This window comes from Rhipicephalus sanguineus, chromosome 4 (assembly GCF_013339695.2).
Source record: "Rhipicephalus sanguineus isolate Rsan-2018 chromosome 4, BIME_Rsan_1.4, whole genome shotgun sequence".
NCBI classification, from domain to species: Eukaryota; Metazoa; Arthropoda; class Arachnida; order Ixodida; family Ixodidae; genus Rhipicephalus; species Rhipicephalus sanguineus.
The window spans coordinates 171,070,763-171,091,217 of record NC_051179.1 but is presented as its reverse complement, the minus strand read 5'-3'; the positions used below and the strand labels follow the sequence as shown (position 1 = coordinate 171,091,217).

The 20,455-nt window shown below is 46.2% G+C and overlaps 1 protein-coding gene across 3 annotated transcripts in view; it reads left to right on the top strand.

The window, feature by feature from the left end:
- Positions 1-18,884, top strand: part of LOC119390894 (uncharacterized) — a 43,355-nt gene extending 24,471 nt beyond the window's left edge. For all 3 annotated transcript variants that reach the window (XM_037658601.2, XM_037658600.2, XM_037658602.2), the window contains 2 exons: positions 7,023-7,718; positions 18,182-18,884. In XM_037658601.2, the coding sequence (XP_037514529.1) occupies positions 7,023-7,718; positions 18,182-18,640 (1,155 nt within the window). In that variant the 3' untranslated portion in view covers positions 18,641-18,884. The remainder of the gene's footprint in view (positions 1-7,022; positions 7,719-18,181) is intronic.
- The last annotated feature ends 1,571 nt before the right edge of the window (positions 18,885-20,455 follow it).

The window sequence follows — 20,455 nt, the reverse complement described above, 5'->3', positions numbered from 1 at the left end:
AGTCACTCACAAAGTGGCATCATTTATTTTGGATAAAGCCTATGTGCTAAATATATAGGCTTATTAAGAATTGCAAAACCTTTACAATTTCCTAGCTCTCTCTTCATAATGGGAGTAGGCCTATGTGTTAGTATGAAGATGGCCTAGTGAATAGTCCAATGCATCTGTGGCAACACACTCTGCGCTTCTTTCCACACAGCCTCTGCCTTATTATCATCCAGCCCAACGTAACACGGTTACACGCTGCACTGTATTTCTAATAAAACACGGTGCCACCGCAGTGTCACTCGAGGTATGTGTAACTGGCAGTGGCTAAAAACAGGCTGCCCGGCTTGGAAGATTATTATTGTTTTACTACCCAGGCAAGCGTAACGTCGGTATGCTCGCTCGCTGCTGCTGCTGCTGCTGCTGCTAATCAAATAAACAGTTGTTACGTTTTTATGTTAGGATTCGTCTTTTGGTAGACTCGACGTCCCACACATCACATTGAAAGGGAATGGTTTTGACAGTTGCAAACAAACTTGTTGAGGCAGTAGCGTAAGTCCTTCAGATCATTTAACAGACCAATTTAAGCACTCTCCATAATGTGTATAATTTATTATAGGGTTTTAAATGTGTGCATTGCTACAGATTCCATACCACTGCCAAATTGCAGTTTGCTGCAATTTGGCAGTGGTAGTGTGGCTGCCTGTGCTTTTGGGATGTTGTGGAATGGTTTTGTGATATCACTTGTGTGACAAATCTGGTTGGCTCCTTAGCCCTTGTACAAGATAAAGGAACACGAGCAGCCGGGCTTATGGCGGCACTTAGTAGTGCAAAGGTCAACCAAACTGACCCGCAACATGACCTCTACAGCATTCTGCACACCAGCGTGCAATCACAGATGGCAGCTTAGCCTCAACTGCTTTGTAAAGAATTTGTGGATAATGAACCTGGTTTGAGAGGAGGGTAATTTTTGCCCATGGTTCTGTTGAAACGAGGTGCTTTGCTAAGATTATCATGTGAATGACTTAGTCTAGTTGTGGTATAAGCGCTTACATAATTTTAAAAAACCGTTTCAGGGCCCTTTAAAAGGGTCAATAACCACTTTTCCAAGTGATCATAGAATGACCTCAGTATCGGAGTGTATTGCCTCACGAACTGATTGGCGCAATAATTTCTCGAATCTGTCAAGAAAGAGTGGAGTTACAGGGGTTTATTGCGCACTTTAAGCGCTTTCTCTCTTCTCTTGTCCTGATGAGTGCGCTGAAAGCTACACAGAGAGGGATGGCACGGGGGAAAGAAGATACATCAGTGTGCATCATGACCTTGAGCGCGCATGATGACATTCCATCGCTCTCTCCCATTGTTATTTTTATGCGGGAGTGTGGCTCACTGTGTAATGTTAGCAGACTATGGAGCTCTGCACTGGCATGTGGCAGCACCCCATGGCAAGAAGCACATGTGATCCAAATGCCACTCTTGATTTATGCTGGCCATTGGCATGCTACTCACTGTTCGAGGTCAAACAGCGGGTGCTGGCAGCTCGGCAGCTTCGAAGAGACTGAGCACAGGCCTCTGTATAAAAACATGGCATCTGAGTTGGGGACTCCAGCGACGGAAATCGAGTCTCGCTTCTGCAGCATTCCTCGTGAACAGCGAGGACGAATCACCGTTGTCCCCATCCCGCGAAACGTCCACCCCGAGCATAACGAGGGTAGGAGACGGGCCAGGGCAAGGGTTCTTCTAGAGAGGGCTCACGATCAGGCCGGGGACTGTTGGTTCGTCGACGCGGCCCGGTATCCCGAGGGGAAGGCGTATGTGGCAGTGAGCATCAACCACGAGGGGATAATCACGAACTCGACGACGGTCCGGACGACAGCAGCCGAAATAGCGGAGCAAGCTGCGATTGCGTTAGCCTTGCTGGACAACAAGAGGTCCACGATTTACAGCGACTCGAGATCAGCGATTAGAGCATTTGCCAAGGGCACCATCTCGGAACCGGCCTTGCGGATCCTCCGGGACAAGAACATCGAGCCACACACACTCGTCTGGTTCCCAGCTCACATGGGACAGATCAAGGGAGCCCCGCCCAATCTCAATGAGTCGGCACACATAGCTGCGCGAGGACTAGTAGACCGCGTAGCTACCGGAGGGCGCGCTGAGGTTTTGGAGAATCGGGACCCGCCCACCTCGTATAACGAAATTACCAAACATTGTTACCTGGGGCGGAGACAGTACCCTCCACCACACAGAAAATTAAGCAGACCACAGGCTCTGACACTTAGGCTACTTCAAGTCGGGGCGTACCCTAACCCCGCGCTATTGCACAAGATCTATGCCAACTAATGCATGTTCATTATGCGCAGATATCGCTAATCTCGAACATATGCTCTGGCGGTGCCCCGCGTTACACGGCGGCGAAGTCATCACGCCGTCAAAATGGGAAGAAGCTATTACAAGCTCCGGACTCGAAGCACAACTATGGGCAGTCCAACGGGCCCGCTACGCAGCAGAGAGACTTGGTCTTTCTGTTCCGACGTGGGAGCGGCCCGCAACGTGCTAGGGCGCGTTCCGAGGGACCGAAATAAAGTTTATTCATCCATCCATCCATCTGAGAAAATGGCAACTTCGTGCTTTGCTTGTAAGCTCTCCTCGCCACACACGACTGCAAGATTTGGCTGAGATGTTCATGGCAGTGTCTGCTATCCGCAGGATGCGTTTTCTCACCAAACCCGAGAGGTCGTTCATGACCTTTTTAAAGGGACACTAAAGTGTATGCTGAAGATTCTAGTGACATTAATTTCACCATTGTATGTTTCCTAATAGAGCAGAAAATCAAGGTCAATATTTCACTTATAGGTTTCGCATCAAAATCTCCACGCATCACATCACGGATTTCAAGGTGTATTTTAGGGGCGAAGCTCCTCAGGGTGTGGGCCTGTCCCTCCTTTGTAGTGTGTAGTATGTAGCCACGCATAGTGGGATGTATCCACTCCACGTGATAAAGATGACGATGACCACTGATGACCATGAAGAATAAGCGCGTTCCAGTATAGTGGAATGTACCCACTACACGAGATGATGACGATGACACTGATGACCATGAAGTATAAGCGTGTTCCATGACGACGACTGATGACCATGAAGAGTAAGCGCGTTCCAGTATAGTGGAATGTACCCACTACACGTGATAACGATAACGCTGATGACCATGAAGTATAAGCGTGTTGCAGACCACACATTCTCTTTCTGGCATGGATGAAAACAATTGTGAAGGCGCTCTCGCCCTCGAAAGGCAAAACGGCAACGCCGACAATAAACGTTCCCCTGAGCTTAACGTCATATATGAGGACCCCCGCGTTTGTGTGTCAGGTCTTTGTATGATGATCGAGTGGGCAAAATTTACGGGGATTGGCGGTTTACCAGATTACCTCCGGAGCTTCGACCACTCATCATCATTCACTTCGTGGATATGGCGTGATTTTTTTCATATTTTGGTGACATTGGCTCAATGAAATTTCCTGAAACTTGGTATGCTAAGTCTCTGGCTCCCCCAGAAGCCAATGTACTTCATTTTTACCTGTTAGAAACTACGTAGGCCCTAGTAGATGCCTTGAAAATTTATCATGTCATGGTGATTGGTGCAGGAATTTCAAGGTGGCGTCACCACCCGCGTCTTCTTCTTGCCCGTTTTCTCACTTACCTAGCACATACCTGCGATGTCTCCCGGATTGCCCGGGAGACTCCCGGATTTTGAACGTTTCTCCCGGTTGTACGGGTCATAGGAAAATCTCCCGGAAATCCAGTTTTGCCCCGCGCGTCCAGTGCTTTGTCTGGCCACATGAGCAAAGTTGTCTGGCAACATCCTAAATGTTGGTTATATCAGCCAATAATATCAGCCGTTAATAGATGATAGATGAGCCATTAATAGATGAGCCGTTTCATAGATGATGCGTTTGTGTACACACAGAATCTTGCCCGACGAAATAACTGGTAAGCAAGCGACGACAGGCCTCGCACCCGGAGCGATGTTATCGCATGTGGCCTTCGCGCGACGGTGACGGCCGGGTCGTTTCATCTCTGCTTCAACCGCGTTCGTCCCTAGCGCTAGCGCGCTTTTACTCGCACGTGAAACAGACGATGCGTTAAGCGATGTTATCGGTTTGGACTCTGTACAGATCGGCGACGACCGCAAAATCCCGCTGACAGTGTCCATATAATTGCTATCGCAGTGCCCCCCCCCCCCCCCGGTCGGCATACTTTATACCCTCCCCCCCTCCCGCGCTCGAGATATGTTATCTCCCGTTTTCCTTCCTTCCTTCTGAGCCATGCCGGTGCTTGACACTGCTTTGCGAAAAGACCGTATACAGGCTTCATGTTGGGAAGGAACCACATTAACATATGCAATATTGCGTGGTAGAAGAGTAAAATAAGCACCAAGCGTTGCACAGCGCGAATTCTGTAACCAGGCGTCGCACATTGCGAATTGCGCAACGAGTAGGTTGTTGAATGCTTCCAAACCATTACAAAGGGCTCTGCCATAATTCTTCATCGTCATCAGGCACAGCATCAACAAAGTGCACATGATGCCTTACATGCGTTTAGCAGGTACCACGGCTCTCCGTAGAGTGACGAAAAATGACATAGTGCCTGCTTCCCTACTTCTCAAAAATTACAATGATTTATAACGTAGTGGGTTCCTCGCAAGTGCACTTGTATTGGTTGCCCAGGAAGCCCATAAGCGCATGATCCATTTCCTCGGGGTCTCAATAAAGTGCTTCGCCCCCCCCCCCCCCCCCCCCGACTTTCCCACGTCAACGTATGTTATACAGCATGGCGGGAGAGGGAAATAGCAACCGGGTGTCACCCAATGCAAACTGCATAACTGGTGGGCCGTTTAAAGCTTCCAACCCATTACAAAGGGCTGAGCCATAATTCTTCATCGTCATCAGTCGTCGCTTCAACAAAGTGCACATAATGCCTTACAGACGTGTAGCTGGTGCCTGGCTTCTCCGCAGAATGACGAATATTGGCTTAGTAGGTGCTTCCCGACTTCACGAAAATTGTGATTTATGGCATAGTGGGTACCTTGCTAGTGTACTTGTATTGTAGCCCCAAGAGAGCTTACAACGGGATCTAGAAACGCCGCTCTTCCAGCTTTCGCTGTGACTGTGCTGCGGTTTCAGTGCAGGCCTGGCATTTTTTTACGGTAAGCGTGGTGTTTTTGGTATCGTGAAAGGGTGATTTACTTATACAGTAAAAGCCCGTTAATTTGAACTGGAAGGGGACTATAAATTGGTTGAAATAAGTGGAGTTCAAATTAGCGGGCACGTGCTAGGATGAACGGACTGCGCAGGCAGAACCCAAAGAAGCCACTTCTGGACTTGTTATCGCGACTTAGGCACTGCTACACGTTTGTGGCTGGTGATTTCGTAAATTAAGTTCATGGAGCTCTAGCAGGGAACAGAATTAATTGATCAGTCAGTGATACGCCAGAAACAAGCACCAACATGCATTCATTTGAGCAGTGAGCCCTAATGTGGAATATATGATGCTATGTATGCTTCACGTTTATTTACGTGGCAAAGTTAACGCAGTCAAAATGAAAAGTTATCAGTAATTTGCATTTGCTTGCGTTTCTTCTGTTGTGGCTCCATGAGAATCGTTTGCAGCTTGCCCAAGAGCTCCAGCGCAGCGTCTGAATTCTCATCTGCTGATAAATGCTGCTGTTTCGTTATTTTTCATTTCTGGTAAATTTGGTTTGCTTTGGTTTTGCAACGCATTGTGATCACTCCGCGCCAACTTCTGTGAAGACAGTCGCAGCGCTCGAAAAGCGCGGTAAAAACATGCTTTCTTTATTATTTCTTGCGCTTCTGCAGCGCGGGAAACCATGGTCATTTGAAGATCTCCTCATGCGGTCCCCAATAGCGAGCGGCCGCGCGTCATCGGCCGCGAGGCGCTAGAAGACGTCACACTTTCGGTCAAGGTTAACAACTACCTTGTGCTCTTTGGATGCAATTTTAACGTATTTCCGGTTGAGTCTCGACTTTGATTTTTATTTTCGGAACAGTAGAGATACTAATCGTAACAAAACAGGTGAAAACAAGAAATCGATAATTTTTGAAGAAACTCACGTTTTTCGACCCGCATCTCCCCTTAACCGTTGTGGATACTGATGTGTTCGAATTATCGGGAGCTTTCCCCCATAGAAGAACACAGGGCTGTCTGTGCTGGGACCAGGGCGACAGTTCGAATGAACTGTAAGTTCGAATTAACGATCCTTTACTAATACAGCAAAAAACGTTTTTCTCTTTAGTGTCCCTTCAGTGCTGTTTCTAAGAGATGCATGTAACCAGGTGGTAGTAAGAAGTGAATTGCAAGACAACTTAACATCTCTATGCCAGCCTCTGTGCTAGGAAAGTTAAGAGCACTGCTTAATGAGAACTAACAGACAGTAATGCCAAGGAAAGTATAGGGGATGTTATTTGCAGTAATTAGAATATAAATGTGAAGAAAGTAAAGTGGACGAAAAGATAACCTGCCGCCGGCAGGGACCGAACCTGCGACCTTCGAATAACGCGTCCGATGCTCTACCACTGAGCTACGGCGGCGGTCATCTCCCCGTCCACTCTATGGGGTATATATGTGGATTGAAACTTAGGAGTGTCAGTCAGCGCCAGTCGCAGCCATGGCGGCGAGTGTGGAACACTCTTTTTGCTGCCTTTTTGGCGCAAAAAGAGTGTTCTAAGAGTGTTCTTAAGTTTCTAAGCACTGCTTAGAAACTTAAGAGCATTCTGAAGGGGATACAGTATTCTGGGATAAGTTTCATTGAGCAGAATGGAGTGCTACAAACAGTGCTACTTGGTACCTTCACAAGTGTTGCTATGGTCTGTCGTGTTGCCAGTTTATCAACAATTCACGTGAAGGAGCTGTAATTTTATTTTTCTGGAGCAGAACTGGGGCCACTCCCAAGATACTCTTTAGGAAATAAATGTTCATTCATTAATTCATTCATTCATATAATTCGTTCATGTATGCAGGAATTCCAAAAAGTCATGGACACCCCAGACTCGGCAGCATTCCAGCTTTTCCTTGACAACTTCTTGGTCTGGTGCGATTTGAAAGCAGAAACACAGCCCGCCATGCTTAATGTCAAATATTGTGTAGAAAATAACTATGCATACCACAGACATGCTTGGGCAGCTTACTTCCGTAGGACGGCTGGAGCCGACGCAAGCATGAGGCACGACGCAGTGCACAAGGTGTTAATGTTCTGCTACTTGCACAAGACGACCAACAAGCGAATCGACAGATTAATCTCGGTGCTGTTAAAGCTGACGAGGAGCAAAATTTTTGCTCTTGTCCCTAGATTAATCAGAAGAACCGAGGACAGGTTTGAGCGGGACACAAGAATCAGACATGAAAGAGGGCAAGGCATCTCTGGCAGGGACATTCACAAAGTTGCCCTCAACCAATGGTGCGTTCGCTCCCAAGCAAGCTATGGTCTGGAGTACATTGTGACAGAATGGGCCCCATGCAAAAAATTCTGCGTACATGCCTGCGCCGAGTGCCGGGTGTGCATCCACACCGCAACCTGCACATGCCCGGACCACGAGTCACGGGGGACTCTTTGCAAGCACATTCATGCCGTATTTAAGCCTGCTGACAGTGACGCAAGCCATCTGAGTGATCACAGTGACGTGGACGACATCATGAGTATGGTACCTGCCTACGAGGTAAGCTCACAAAACGTGTGCACTTAATTAACAAAAGACGAAAAGAAGCAGATGGGACAGGTGCAAACTCACAGCTAAAGTTTATTGAAAAAACAGGAAGACACAAGCTAACCTGGTGCTTATCTGTGTGCTTGACCCAAGAAAAACACTATCTTGTCGAATTGTGTATTAGCCAGCCATCGATTGCATTGAGCTGTGATGAGTACGACTGCCTTGCATCCACATGCAAAACATAATAAATATGACTTGACGAGATAAAGTTTTTTGGGGGGGCATGCACACCGACACCAATAATAGCTTGTGTCTTTCCTGTTTCTCTTTCCTTTTATTAAACAAACTGTAATTGTGGGTTTGCACCTCTCCCGTCCACTTTTTTACGTCTTTCATTAAAAACATTCTGAAGTGCACGCATTTCCAACTATGGATCCCTACCAACTTGCTCAAGCTTCTATTCTAATGCAAATCCAAACTCTATTAAAAGCCTGCTGCCACTGACTGCTAGATTACTGTGGGGAACGTGACAAAACCTGTGGACAGCAGCAGCAATGGAGGCACTGGCGGTACCCATTGTGCAGCTTTACTCAGTGTGTTGTACACATTCCCATACGTTTGCCAATCTCAGCCCACATTTGATACCACCGCTCATTAAGAACAGCCAAATATGCACATAAAAGTGTTCGGGGGTTCGAATGTCGACGAAGTGGTGAAATGACAGCGAAGTCGCTTGCTCAGGTTTACAGTGGGCAAAAGGAAAGTGAAAACTGTAAGTCAGGCTGTTACTTCTAGTTCTTTTGCTGCCAAGAACGTTTTATTCTGAGTGCATAAACCTTTGAGTGTGTGTCAAAAATGTTTCACATCAAAATATCCCATTCAGGCGTGAATTATGAAGGATACTGTCTCTAAATTTGTCAAATTTACACAACTTCATTGCAATGTGCTTGATATTCTGTTGCAAGATAGCGAAGGTGGTAATATGTTGATTTGTTTTTTCCAGCAATTAACCATAATTAGTATATAGTTAAATATATAGTTAATCTAAAGTCAGTCATGTTCACTTTTTGTATAAAAAGAATGAACTCTCAGGCTTGGAATACATAGGCTATTGTTTATAGGGCTATATTCGTTCAGAGCAAACAAAAATGATAATTTTGGTATGGCTCTCCAAATGGGGCATGTTGAACAGCTCATTGAACATGTTGATGTCTTCAGCAGTTATTTTCTTCAGTAATATGCAACACAGTGAAGTGAGTGCAAGCTGTCCATTTGGGAAACTGTTTAACTCTTCTTGCTAATTCAGGAAGCACGACTTCAAGAAGCAATAAAATTTGCTCCTAGTGTCCAGCTAAAATAATTAATTGGGTGATTAGCGGCACAACAGTTCTGGTGCCAGATTACAGACCTGCGTATTGTGCCAGCACACTGCTTCACTATATGCTTGCTGCAACAACGTTCGTGACAGATGTCATGCACACTACGTGACTGTGCCACTGCTGTCCCAAACACTCCCTGTGTTGTGGAGAATGATGCAACCTTTGGCTGGGCCAGCAAGGAAGTGTCGGTTTATTGTGACCACATAGAAAAATGCTTAGGACTATTCTAAAAGACAGGGCATGCAAACACGGGCACAAGACGAGGCGACCATGAGACCAACCAGACGTAGGCAGCTAGATACTAGATGGATACATAGATAGAAATGCTCAAAGCAGGCCCGTAACTAGGGGGGGGTTGAGGGGGTTCTGACCCCCCCCGAAATTTTTTTGATGCTTTAACTTTTCGGGTGATACTAAAATATTTACACGCCTTCACAGCGACCCCCAGCTGCCAAAGTTACACTGCAACTTTCCTGGCATTGCTTCCCTCTTCTTCCTTTCTTCAAACCTACCAGAACACCTCAGCGCTCCCTCCCCCGCACGCGCACCTGCCCTATTTGTACAGCTTTGCACTTCGCCCTCGCGTTCCTTCGAGTCTTTTCTTTTTCGTCTTTCACCCCGTAGCAGCTCCTTTATTGATTCCAGATGCTTTCCTTGTGCATTGCCGCTGGAGAAGTTATCCGTCTGTGCGGACCGCACGTGTCGGCTTTGGGTTTCTACGAAAAGCGCGTCTCCTTCTGTGAAAGTAAACAGTTCGACAGCAACGGCAACACCAACACGACGTGCGCAAATTTGCCAGGGAACGAAACCCCTAAGCGGAAAAACTCAGCGGCGCATTCCGAGGACGCAGGCTGCAGGGTAAACTTTTCTCAAACTGTAGTCTTCGCCACCGAAACGAATCATCGAAGATGACATCTACTGAAAGACTGGCATATCCGAGCAACTTCGAACAACCTTAACCACACGCAAGGAAATCTACCTCTTCTGTACACACAAGGTATATGCGCCTCCCTACAAAGCACACAAAGCGAGGATACAGCCGGCACACAATCCGGCACCAGCGGTCAACTTTCACAGGAGAGAAAAAACGCCGCCAAGCTGGGCTGCGCGCGGGAGTACAGAGGCTGACGTCACAGCCTACAAAGTGCATTTTTGGGGGGTCACGGCTATTTAATTAGCGCAGCCCAGAGAGAATTATGCAGGCGCCCAGGGAGCCGTCTGTGAAAAGGTGACTTTTTCACAGGAACGGAGCAACACCTGCTTTCTGGACTGTACCACGGGAGTGCAAATGTCTCGGCAGTGCATTCTTGGGGGGTTCACGTATATTAAGGGGAGTATGGAGTGCCCATGGAGTCTTCTGTGAAAAGGTCTTTAAGTAGCGTTAATCCAGTTTGCTGCAGCGGGAGTACAATAATGGTCCTGCATGCACACCAGCTGTAGCGGCGTTCAGAAAACACATGCGCCACGCGGGAGCCGGCGCGTTCATCACACTTCTACATTCTAGCCACTGTAAAGTGGATAAGAGAGGAAGAAAACATCGCCCGCCGTTCACGCCAGGCAGTCGAAGCAGTCGCAAACGTCTTTTTGGAGCCACTGGCCACTTCTGTGTGCGTGCACAGGATTGCGGCAGCAAAATGAAAAGACACTCTGCAACAACGAAGCAAAGGAGTCTTGCGTCTTACTTCAAGAAAGTTCGAACCGATGAAGCGGACGGAGAAGAACCGCCTCCTTCGAAGGATAAAACTTCGCCCTCTTCAGCACTGGTGGAAAGCCAAGCGCGTCGGAACTTCTGTAGCGACTCAGGAGAATGCACCGGTTTATGTGAATCCCCTGAGAACGAACACAAGCAGGACACCCATGCGCCGCCGGAAAATGATGGTGGCCGCAGTGCAACTCCAAGTGACCTTTGTTCTACAGTCAACGCTGGGCAAAGTGACGCCTTTACCACTGGGCAATGCCCAAGGAAGGTGAGTGGCATGGCACCTACACATTCTGGTTCGCCTCCCCTCTGTGCGACGAGTGCGAATATTTTGGACTTGGGACTGTTTGTCTCGAAAAGCAATAATGTAAATGATCCAGAGACGACGGAGAAGCTGCTGCTCAATCCGTGGACCCCTCCGGCTAACTATGATTATCCAGCCACAGGGAAAAGGAATCTGAAGTTCCAACCTCACTGGGTAGATCGTTACCCATGGCTTGTTTATTCAGAGAAGCTTCAAGGAGCATTATGCAAATATTGCGTAGTCTTCGCAAGCGAGTGTGCAGGAAAAGGGGAGCACCAGCGCTTGGGCTGTTTTGTAACTAAGGAGTTCACCAATTACAAGAAAGCCATGGACGCCTTTAAGAGCCACGCATCCAGCAGTTATCACGCCATGTCAACAACGCTATCGGAGAACTTTTTAGCAGTCCGGTCCCGCTCACAGCATGACATCTTAACACAACTTGACCACGGTCTTAAAAAGCAGGCGGAAGAAAACCGCAAGAACTTGCTGCCAATAATAGAAACAATCCTTTTCTGTGGCAGGCAAGAAGTACCGCTTCGCGGCACAGACGACTCTGGTCCGATAAATATGTCTGAAGTGCTGCCATTGAAAAATGATGGAAATTTCCGCGCACTGCTTAGGATGAGAGCAAAATGTGGAGATGCCGCCTTGAGAGCTCACATGGAAACATCTCCGGCGAATGCGCTGTACACGAGCCCAAAAATTCAAAATGAGTTGATCACCCTCTGTGGTAAAATCATACAAAGAAAGATAGTTGAAAACGTCAACTCAGGTTCGTGTTTTTCAGTTCTAGCTGACGAGGCCACTGATATATCTCGCACCGCCCACATTTCCCTATGTGTAAGGTACGTTGGACACGACACGTCGGGAGTGCCCATACTTAAAGAAGATTTTGTAGATTTCGTTCCCGTGTACGATCTCACTGGCAAGGCGCTGGCGAGCACAATCCTGAACAGCCTTAGAGGTCATGGCTTTGACCTGAACCTACTTTGCGGGCAAGGATACGACGGCGCGGCATCAATGAGCGGCCACCTTAACGGTGTTCAAGCCTTCATTCGTCAAACAGCGCCCAAAGCGTTGTACGTGCATTGTAGCGCCCACTCGTTGAACCTTGCTCTGCTTCACGCATGCAAACTCCCCAGCATCCGCAACTGTTTGGGAACTGTATCCTCAACCTGTACGTTTGTGAGAGCTTCGCCACAGAGGACGAACCAACTGCGAGACAAAGTAGAAGATTTAACACAAGAAAAAAGAAAATCAGTTCTCTCCTTTTGCCAAACAAGGTGGGTAGAGAGTCACGATGCACTTCAGCGTTTCCTTGAACTGTACGTGCCTATTGTACAATTCCTCGAATATTTGGAAGAAGAGGCCGCGTCGTCTGATACTTCATCAAAAGCTTCTCAACTGCTCAATGCCATTACGAAGCCCGAGTTTGTCGTTTCGCTTCAGATCTGTAGCGACCTCTTCTCTTTGACACTGCCACTTTGCAAGTTTCTTCAAAAAATTGACTGTGACTTGGCTCAAGCGCGCGATCACGTAAAGAATGTTATAGACGTTCTTTCCACAAAAAGGGCTAGTGCGGAAACGGAATTTAATAAGATTTTTCTGAAGTCGCTCTCTTTGCTGAAGATCACAAATGTTGAGATGGCCCTACCACGCATCACTGGAAGGCAGATGCAAAGAAGCAACGTACCTTCTGCTACTCCCGAAGAGTACTACCGGAGGAATGTGTATTTGCCTTTGCTGGCTGACTTCGAAAATCAATTAAGAGACCGGTTCGATGCCCATAAGAAGGTCGTGGTTGGCCTTAACATGCTGCTGCCGAAATTCTGCGCATCGGCTAGCCTTTCTGATATTGATGATGCAGTGCAGTTTTACCTTGGCGACATTCCTTCCGCTAATGTCATCGAAGCAGAGTTCACACTGTGGGTGAACAAATGCTGCCAGATCGAAGAAAAGAATCGCCCAGCTTGTGCTTTACAGGCCTTAGAGATGTGCAACCGCGACTTTTTTCCGAACATCCACAGCCTACTTTCTATCCTGGCGACTTTACCCGTGTCGACGTCGACCCCGGAACGGACTTTTTCCACACTGAGAAGGCTGAAGAGCTACCTTCGAAATCATATTGTTACGAGGCATTCTGCATGAGCATGCCGTTGGAGACAACCCAGGGATGAAGAGACAAAGAAGAAGCTGGAATGCGGCGCGAGATGCTGGCAGCCATTCGGTGCCACAGCTACTTGTAAATATTGTAATATACCCGCTTCTGTCTCTTCAGTGTATTCCTGATTCCCGTGACATTTGGTGGAGGTGCAATATGAACAACGACAGATTGACCGGACTAGCACTGCTCAGCATCCATCGAGAACTTCAAGTGACCCCAGAACAAGTCCTCACAGAATTTTGCAAGTTGCCGAGAAGGAAAAACTTCCTCGTTTAAACTTCCCTCTATGTTTCAAGAGTCGATTAAAAGCTAAACCCAGCTAGCCCAAGCTTCAACCCTTCTATTCTTTCGCAATTACGAGGAAACTATCCAGCAAGCAGAATGTGCGAACGGTAACAAGAAGATCGGAATGTCGGGCGACTTGTTTGTTTGCTTGCATACATACTGTCACGGACTGCCATTTTTGCGACCCGGCGTAACGGCAAATTAACGGGCGCCGCACTCCCCCGCTGACCGGTGGAACCGTTCGCTCATGAAAAGACTGGTCTTTAGTGCAGGGAAGTACTGAATGGGGTGTTCTTCTTCAAACGTTAGTCGCCGATGTTTGATCCTTTGTACCTACGGCGGCGTCGGCAGGGTCGTCAAAGGCCGCGATGCACCCCGAACCAGCTGTAGACTGCAAGACGCACCGGCTGAAACCAAGGAAACTGACCATTCCCACGGGCAAAACTGCTTGTGGACAAGCCGTATGAGAGAACCCCAACAGGTTGTCACTCTCGCTCAGTTGAGGACCCTCTCCTAATTAAAAAGGGACGCGGTCAATATATTTTTAGGGTGGAGTTTCTAACAATGAAACGTGCATGATTGGACCCATGTAGAGGTCTCTTTTCCCCCAGGACGAGAATGAGGGGACACGGAGGTCGATTTAAGCGCAGGATTTCGCCTTGCTAAGCAGTCTAGTTGCTGACCAACATGGTGTAGAAGGAGATCAAGAAGTATCCCTTAAGTGGTTGTGGCTCCGTATCGGCTGGCCACCTAAACTTAGCCATTCGTCTAGTTGTGACGCGAAATTAACGTCTGTAACGTAGGCATCGGTACTTGAATCTCGAGTAAGTTCAATCTGCCCGAGATCGGCTTCAAGCACTAGCCTACCGGAAACACCAGCGCTGCAACACCGCCGACATCGCAGTTGTGCCAGAACTCTCTCTGACTTCTTGCATCCGATCGTCGTGGACTCGAAGCTGCCGGTCATCACAGGTATCCCTTCACCTGCTTATACCTTCGGACTTTCTCATCTGTAGTTTTATTGTTGGTTAGTTTTGTGTAGTTTGTAATACTTCTCTCTTGTAAGCTGATTTATTGATTTTATATGTATTTTGTTAGTTGGTATTAAGTGTTGTACTAGATTCCTCGTGCTGCAATATCACTAGAGTTTTGTTTTTCCCCACACACGTCTCTGATCTCTTCACTGTCTCTGCTTACGTACGGAACGACCTAACCTGCTGCCATTCCCGTCGCCGACTTCGCGCTGGCGACGCTAGAGTGGCAGCTTGTAACACATACATACCGTTTTTGTACCGTGGTTACATTGTGTTACTTCATCAGGAGCCGTTGGTCGCGGTGTCCCCGGCTTTGGTGGTGCTATTGTCCAAACTTATTTCTTGCTTTAACCAGAATTTGAGGTTGACATACCAATTTCTTTATTTGGGTACAAATAATTGAAAAGTACCATCGAATTATTACAAGTAAGCGATGTACGTGATTTATTCACAAAAATAAGCCAGTATAAATCTTAAAAAATGGCAGCCGTTCTACACGCAAACCCCCCCCGAAAAAAATTCCTGGGTACGGCCCTGGCTCAAAGTGCCTTTGGTTTGCTAAGAAATGCGACACGTTCACTGCGGCGTGGGTCACCGGTGGGCATAGGTCATCAAAAAATGTGGGGCTCACTCAGACTCACTCATGAAATATGTTTTGCCTTTAGGGCTCACTAGTACTCAGACTCGCTAAAATTTCCCTCATCCGTACTCAGTCGGACTCAGACTCACTAAAACTTTTCTCAACCGAACTCGCTCGGACTCAAACTCGCCAAAACATTACTCACTCGGACTCACTCAGACTGAGACTCGCGGCTCGATCTGAGCCTGAGTGAGTCTGAGTGAGTTGATTCACGAGTCTGTTAGCATATATTTAACTTTTTCGACCATAGCGTCAATGCTTTTTTAACACCAAAATCTCACATAATTGGTCCTCTACTTGGCGCCTTTTAAATCTCGTATCTTCAAATACAAGTTATCAATGGTTGCAATGCAGTAAGGACACTTATATAAAGAAGGGACTTACACGAGACATCTTTATCAAAAACTTCCCATGGAAGGTTTTGCAGGAGGAAGGTCATAAGAACCCCCCTTCCGTAACTCGCACCTCTGATCGATAAATATTGAGATGGCGTATCATATGAAAGCTAGTGCCATGAAGTATGTGTGTGTAGCTGTAAGTGTAAAAGCAGAGTCCTCTGGTAAAAGTGAGCCGACATAAGGCTCACGTTTATACTCACAGTAATGCTGAAGTCGAGAAAATTGGACCACATGTCTGCAAAAAATGTGGAGCTCACTTAAACTCACTCAAGAAATATATTTCGCGCTTTGGGCTCACTCCAACTCAGACTCACGAAAATTTTCCTCGACCGGACTCACTTGGACTCAAACTCATGAAGACATTACTCACCCAGACTCACTCAGGCTCACGGCTCAATGTGAGTGTAAGCCTGGGTGAGTCCACTCATGAGTGAGTTCGCCGACCTACGCCGGTGGGTCACGGCCTGTGCTCCTACGCAGCCACGATGTTACGAGCATGTATCTGCTTGCTAATGTGATAACTTCATCACACTAGAACGCAGAGGTATGATTCTTGTTGCAAGAGGTTATAAATAACCAGAAGAATACTTTTCTGGTGTTAGATGCCGTGACCCACTGGTGACTCACCACGCACTGAATGAAAACGCTTTCATGCTGCATGCGGTGTGCCCCACCAGTGACCCATGCTCAAGAACTCTCCGTCATGTGCTGCCGTCTAAGGTTTGATAATGCAACCAATAAATATATTTTTCAATAAAACTTGTAACTGGGCGAGTTGGTTCATACTTGATGGCATAACTGGTAAGTGCAAATAAACGACACAGGATGTCCATGTTCATTCTTCCTGTGTCCCTGTCTTGTTTATTTGTGCTTACCAGTTATATAATATATTTTTACTGCATTCAATGTGGGATGGCGATGTTGTTTTTAAGGAGCGGAGTGGCGGCCTATTTCTCTGTAGTATTGCTTGCCACCATTTTCCGCGGTTTTTGAATTACGTTTCACTCTAACAAGTATACATGCATTCTTCCTGCTGCTCCCAAACATTTTAGCGCGACTCATGGATCATCATTCCGCAAAAGAAAGCACAACACCGAGGAAACAAACGTGTTTGTGTTTTCTGGTGCCAGACGCTTTAGATTTCAGCATAGCTTTACGCGAAAAAGGCAAGAAATAGCTCTGTCTTACAAGTAAGTGTGCTAAATGCCAGCCGCAAAGGCAGCAGTGCCACCTATTTAGGGCATATGAACAGGCACAGGCTCGTGACCCACCGGGGGTCATGGCACACCTAGAAGGTATGCCGAGTGGCCCACAGGTGGGTCACTCCACACTTAAAACGAGACCTCAAGAAAGCATACTGCAGTGAACATGTTAAATAATACAACATGCACGTCTTTCAAAGGGACTGTCTACCGCTCGGAAAGTTTTTCTGATTGTCGTGAAAATGAGAAGATCGTTCGTCACATCGGCAGCAACGAGCATGCTTTTGCCCCATAAAAAAGGAATTATATTTTTAATTTGATGTAGAAAATCGTGAAAGAATGACCGCTAGCGTCACCTAGCAGCGATGTGGTCAATCTACTGGTAGGACAAGAAATCCTCGCTGGTAGACTCATTTTGCTGAAAAACATATATAACTTGAAATTTTATTTTATGCACTTGAGGCAGCTTTCGGTTGCATCAGAGAGTAATTTTTTTGCTTTTTTTTTCTCACGCATCCAAAAAAAGGCACCCGGTCGCGCTGCTTGCGGTGCCGTCTTCGATTTCGTCTGCTTTAACTCGTGCTATGCCATGTGGCCCTCCACGCTGGTCGTACTGTGCCGCTGTGTTGTTGTTAGGATGTCTGACATAAACTGCGCTGTGAAGGCGTGTATTGATCGTCTCTTTTTGATGAATCAACTTGGCTTGGATTGCGGCAGCAGTGGTAAAATAAACGCATGCACTTCGATTACAGCAAAACAAGTGTTCTGTAATCGTATAATAAGGCCTCATGTTACCACTAGCACGCTGAAAACAACTGTTATATTCATTACACTAGTGTTCAGAGAAAATAAAGTAATCCTACAGAAATCACATGTGCTTTCAGTTTTAATTTTTACCGGCACTACAATCGTCATCGCATCCACCGACCAGTGTCGTGGGCATGTTTCACACCAATGGAAGAAGACCGAACGCAGATAGAAAAATTCTGTTTTAAATGTTTCTACTCACTTTCCAGAGAAAGCGCTGCAAGGTTGGACACTTCAGATGGTACGCATTCTATTGCGGTACAAAACAGAAAAGCGATGAAGGACGGTAGACAGTCCCTTTAAATGCAGCCACTTTTATTCAAAGCAGAACATTCTTACGCCCTATACATATTTCAGTTGGACATGATGAAGCTAAAGTTTTTTTTTTAGTACACTACCAGTCCTTCTAGTCATAGTGTTTCTTATGACCAAAAGTTTTAGTTAATCTGTCACTTTTACAGCACTATTTGAAATGGTGAGATGAAGTGCTAACCTCGTTACTGCACAAATCGGACAAGAGTGTATTAAAACACAAAAACCTCCTCTGTTACATTTTGCAGGACTGGGACGACGAGGAAAGAATTGAAGACATTGAAGAGCTAGACGAGGAAGAATGCACTGATGACCGTGACTGCGTGACAATGCTTCAAGCAATATTAGACCGCCTGGAAACACCAGAGGTACAAGACCAAGCTAGACCTTGGCTTAGGCCAGCACTTGCCAAGATTCTGGCAAAGTTGGAGAGAATTTCATCACCTTCATCAGACACTTCAGGAAGAAGCTCACCGCCATCAAGCAACGCATCGACCAATGCATCAAGTAACGAAAGTGACGAGCAGCACTTTTACTCAACCGAACGTAAAACTCTCGACACGTGCCAACAAACAGGACAGCCATGTTTGCCTGAGCAGGATGCCATGAGTGATAGTCAGTCGGATCCTGATGAACAAGTACACCATAGAGGTTTTGATCACAGTTACTGCAAGTACGGTGCTTGCAGCAGCATGACCATGCAGTAGCTGAAATCAAATCTACAAGTCCTAAATTATTATTTTAGTTATGACAGTACCTGTGGTTTCATAAAGTACAACTATTTATTTATTAGAATCCACTGCACGTCATTTTACCTTTCTCTCATGTGCCATGATCACAACTTTTATCTTTACTTTTCCTTTTGGTTTGAAAACGCAACTAGCTTGGTGCTTTCTGGCATTTTGTTGGTTGGTATTGTACAACTGTCGGTATAGAAAACTTGCCATTTGATTTGTTCTGTTTGCCATTTGTTGTTCTGTTTGATTTGAACTTGCCATTTGATTTGATTAGACGTGTGAAAAATATCTGCACTCCTTGTCCCTGTGTAACCTTTAGACCACCTTTTTTATTCTTTGCTGCAACCTGACATGCTGCTTTTTACAATTGCTTTGTTGGCCAATTCCCCGCAACTGTTTGCTTGGTAAAAGACATGTTAATTCTTTGCACCTTTTCAGACATGTTTTTACCACTACAACAGCGGTTTTTGAAGTACAGTTGAACTACATTAAAAGAATTACACATTGGCATCAGCAAAAAAAAATTTCGTGCACATTTTCTGTTTGTTATATCATTGTCTGACCGCATTAGTTGGTTGAAGTTCTTTCCACGCCATTTCATCTGTGCCTTATACATTGCCACATTGTTGCATCTTTAGAAGTCTTTAAATACAACTGAATGTATCACATTTTAAAATTGTGTTGTGTGCTAGTTATTGAGAGGAACAGCAATCTGTACAGCAAGTAATGTTTGTTTTTGTGTTCTCTGTACAGCTGTGAGGATTTTTCGGCAGCTGCTGTTGCGGAGCTCTGTTGTGTTGTTTGTACTTTGAGACTATAATAAATATTTAAGTTGTGCAATATTTCTTCGTGCATTTTGCAAATCATGAAATCTTGTCTTTGATGTGTAGCGTGATGTTGCAATTATTTTGTGCTCTTCTCTTCTACTATGAATGCTTTTAATTTTCACAACTACACTTGCAATAGTTCAATAAGAATAGCTCAGAGGTCAAAGATTGATGGAATCATGCATAAATATTTTAGCAATCGCCTCAGAATAATTTACAGCTATGTAGATTATTCACAGCAAAGCTGGGAAAAATGCCGATTGTAAATGAATGGCTCAGGCAAGAAGACCACAAGGGAAGATGGTTGCGCGCAAACAAGACCAGGACACAGAAGGCACGAATGAGTGCAAACTTTCAAGTAACTTTATTTTTCGCCGCTGTCAATAGTATACACATTCACTCACTTGTTCACAACGGTAATCACATTGTCATGCTCTGCAGGTTACAATAGGCCGCGCAGGAACCTCATTTCATGATCCATCAAAGAAATTGACGTATGACTTACGCAGGCATCCCGTCTTAAAGATATATTAAATGCTTCCATCAGTTCACGGGCAGTGTTAATATGGCTTTTACCCAAAATCTGTGCACCTTGAAGCAGGGGCGTAGCCACGTTAGGGCACACCGGGCCCGTGCCCCCCCCCCCCCCCGAATTTTTTTTTGCCATAGCATACAGAGCCGAAAATGACACTCGACCACATCTGCCTGCTCGTCCCCACTACAGATCAAGGAGGTGCCCCCCCCCCCCTGAAAAAAATTTCTGCCTATGCCCCTGCCTTGAAGTGCCGGGGATATCTAAAAAGGTAAGCCTTTCATCTGCAGCCCTCAAGCAGATCTCACTGGACCTTTTGCATTTGTCGTATGCTAACCGAATTCGGGTTTACACGGACGGTTCGGTTTCGGGAAGTTCGACAGGTGCCTTTGTGATACCATCTCGATCAATCACCGTCAAGTTCAA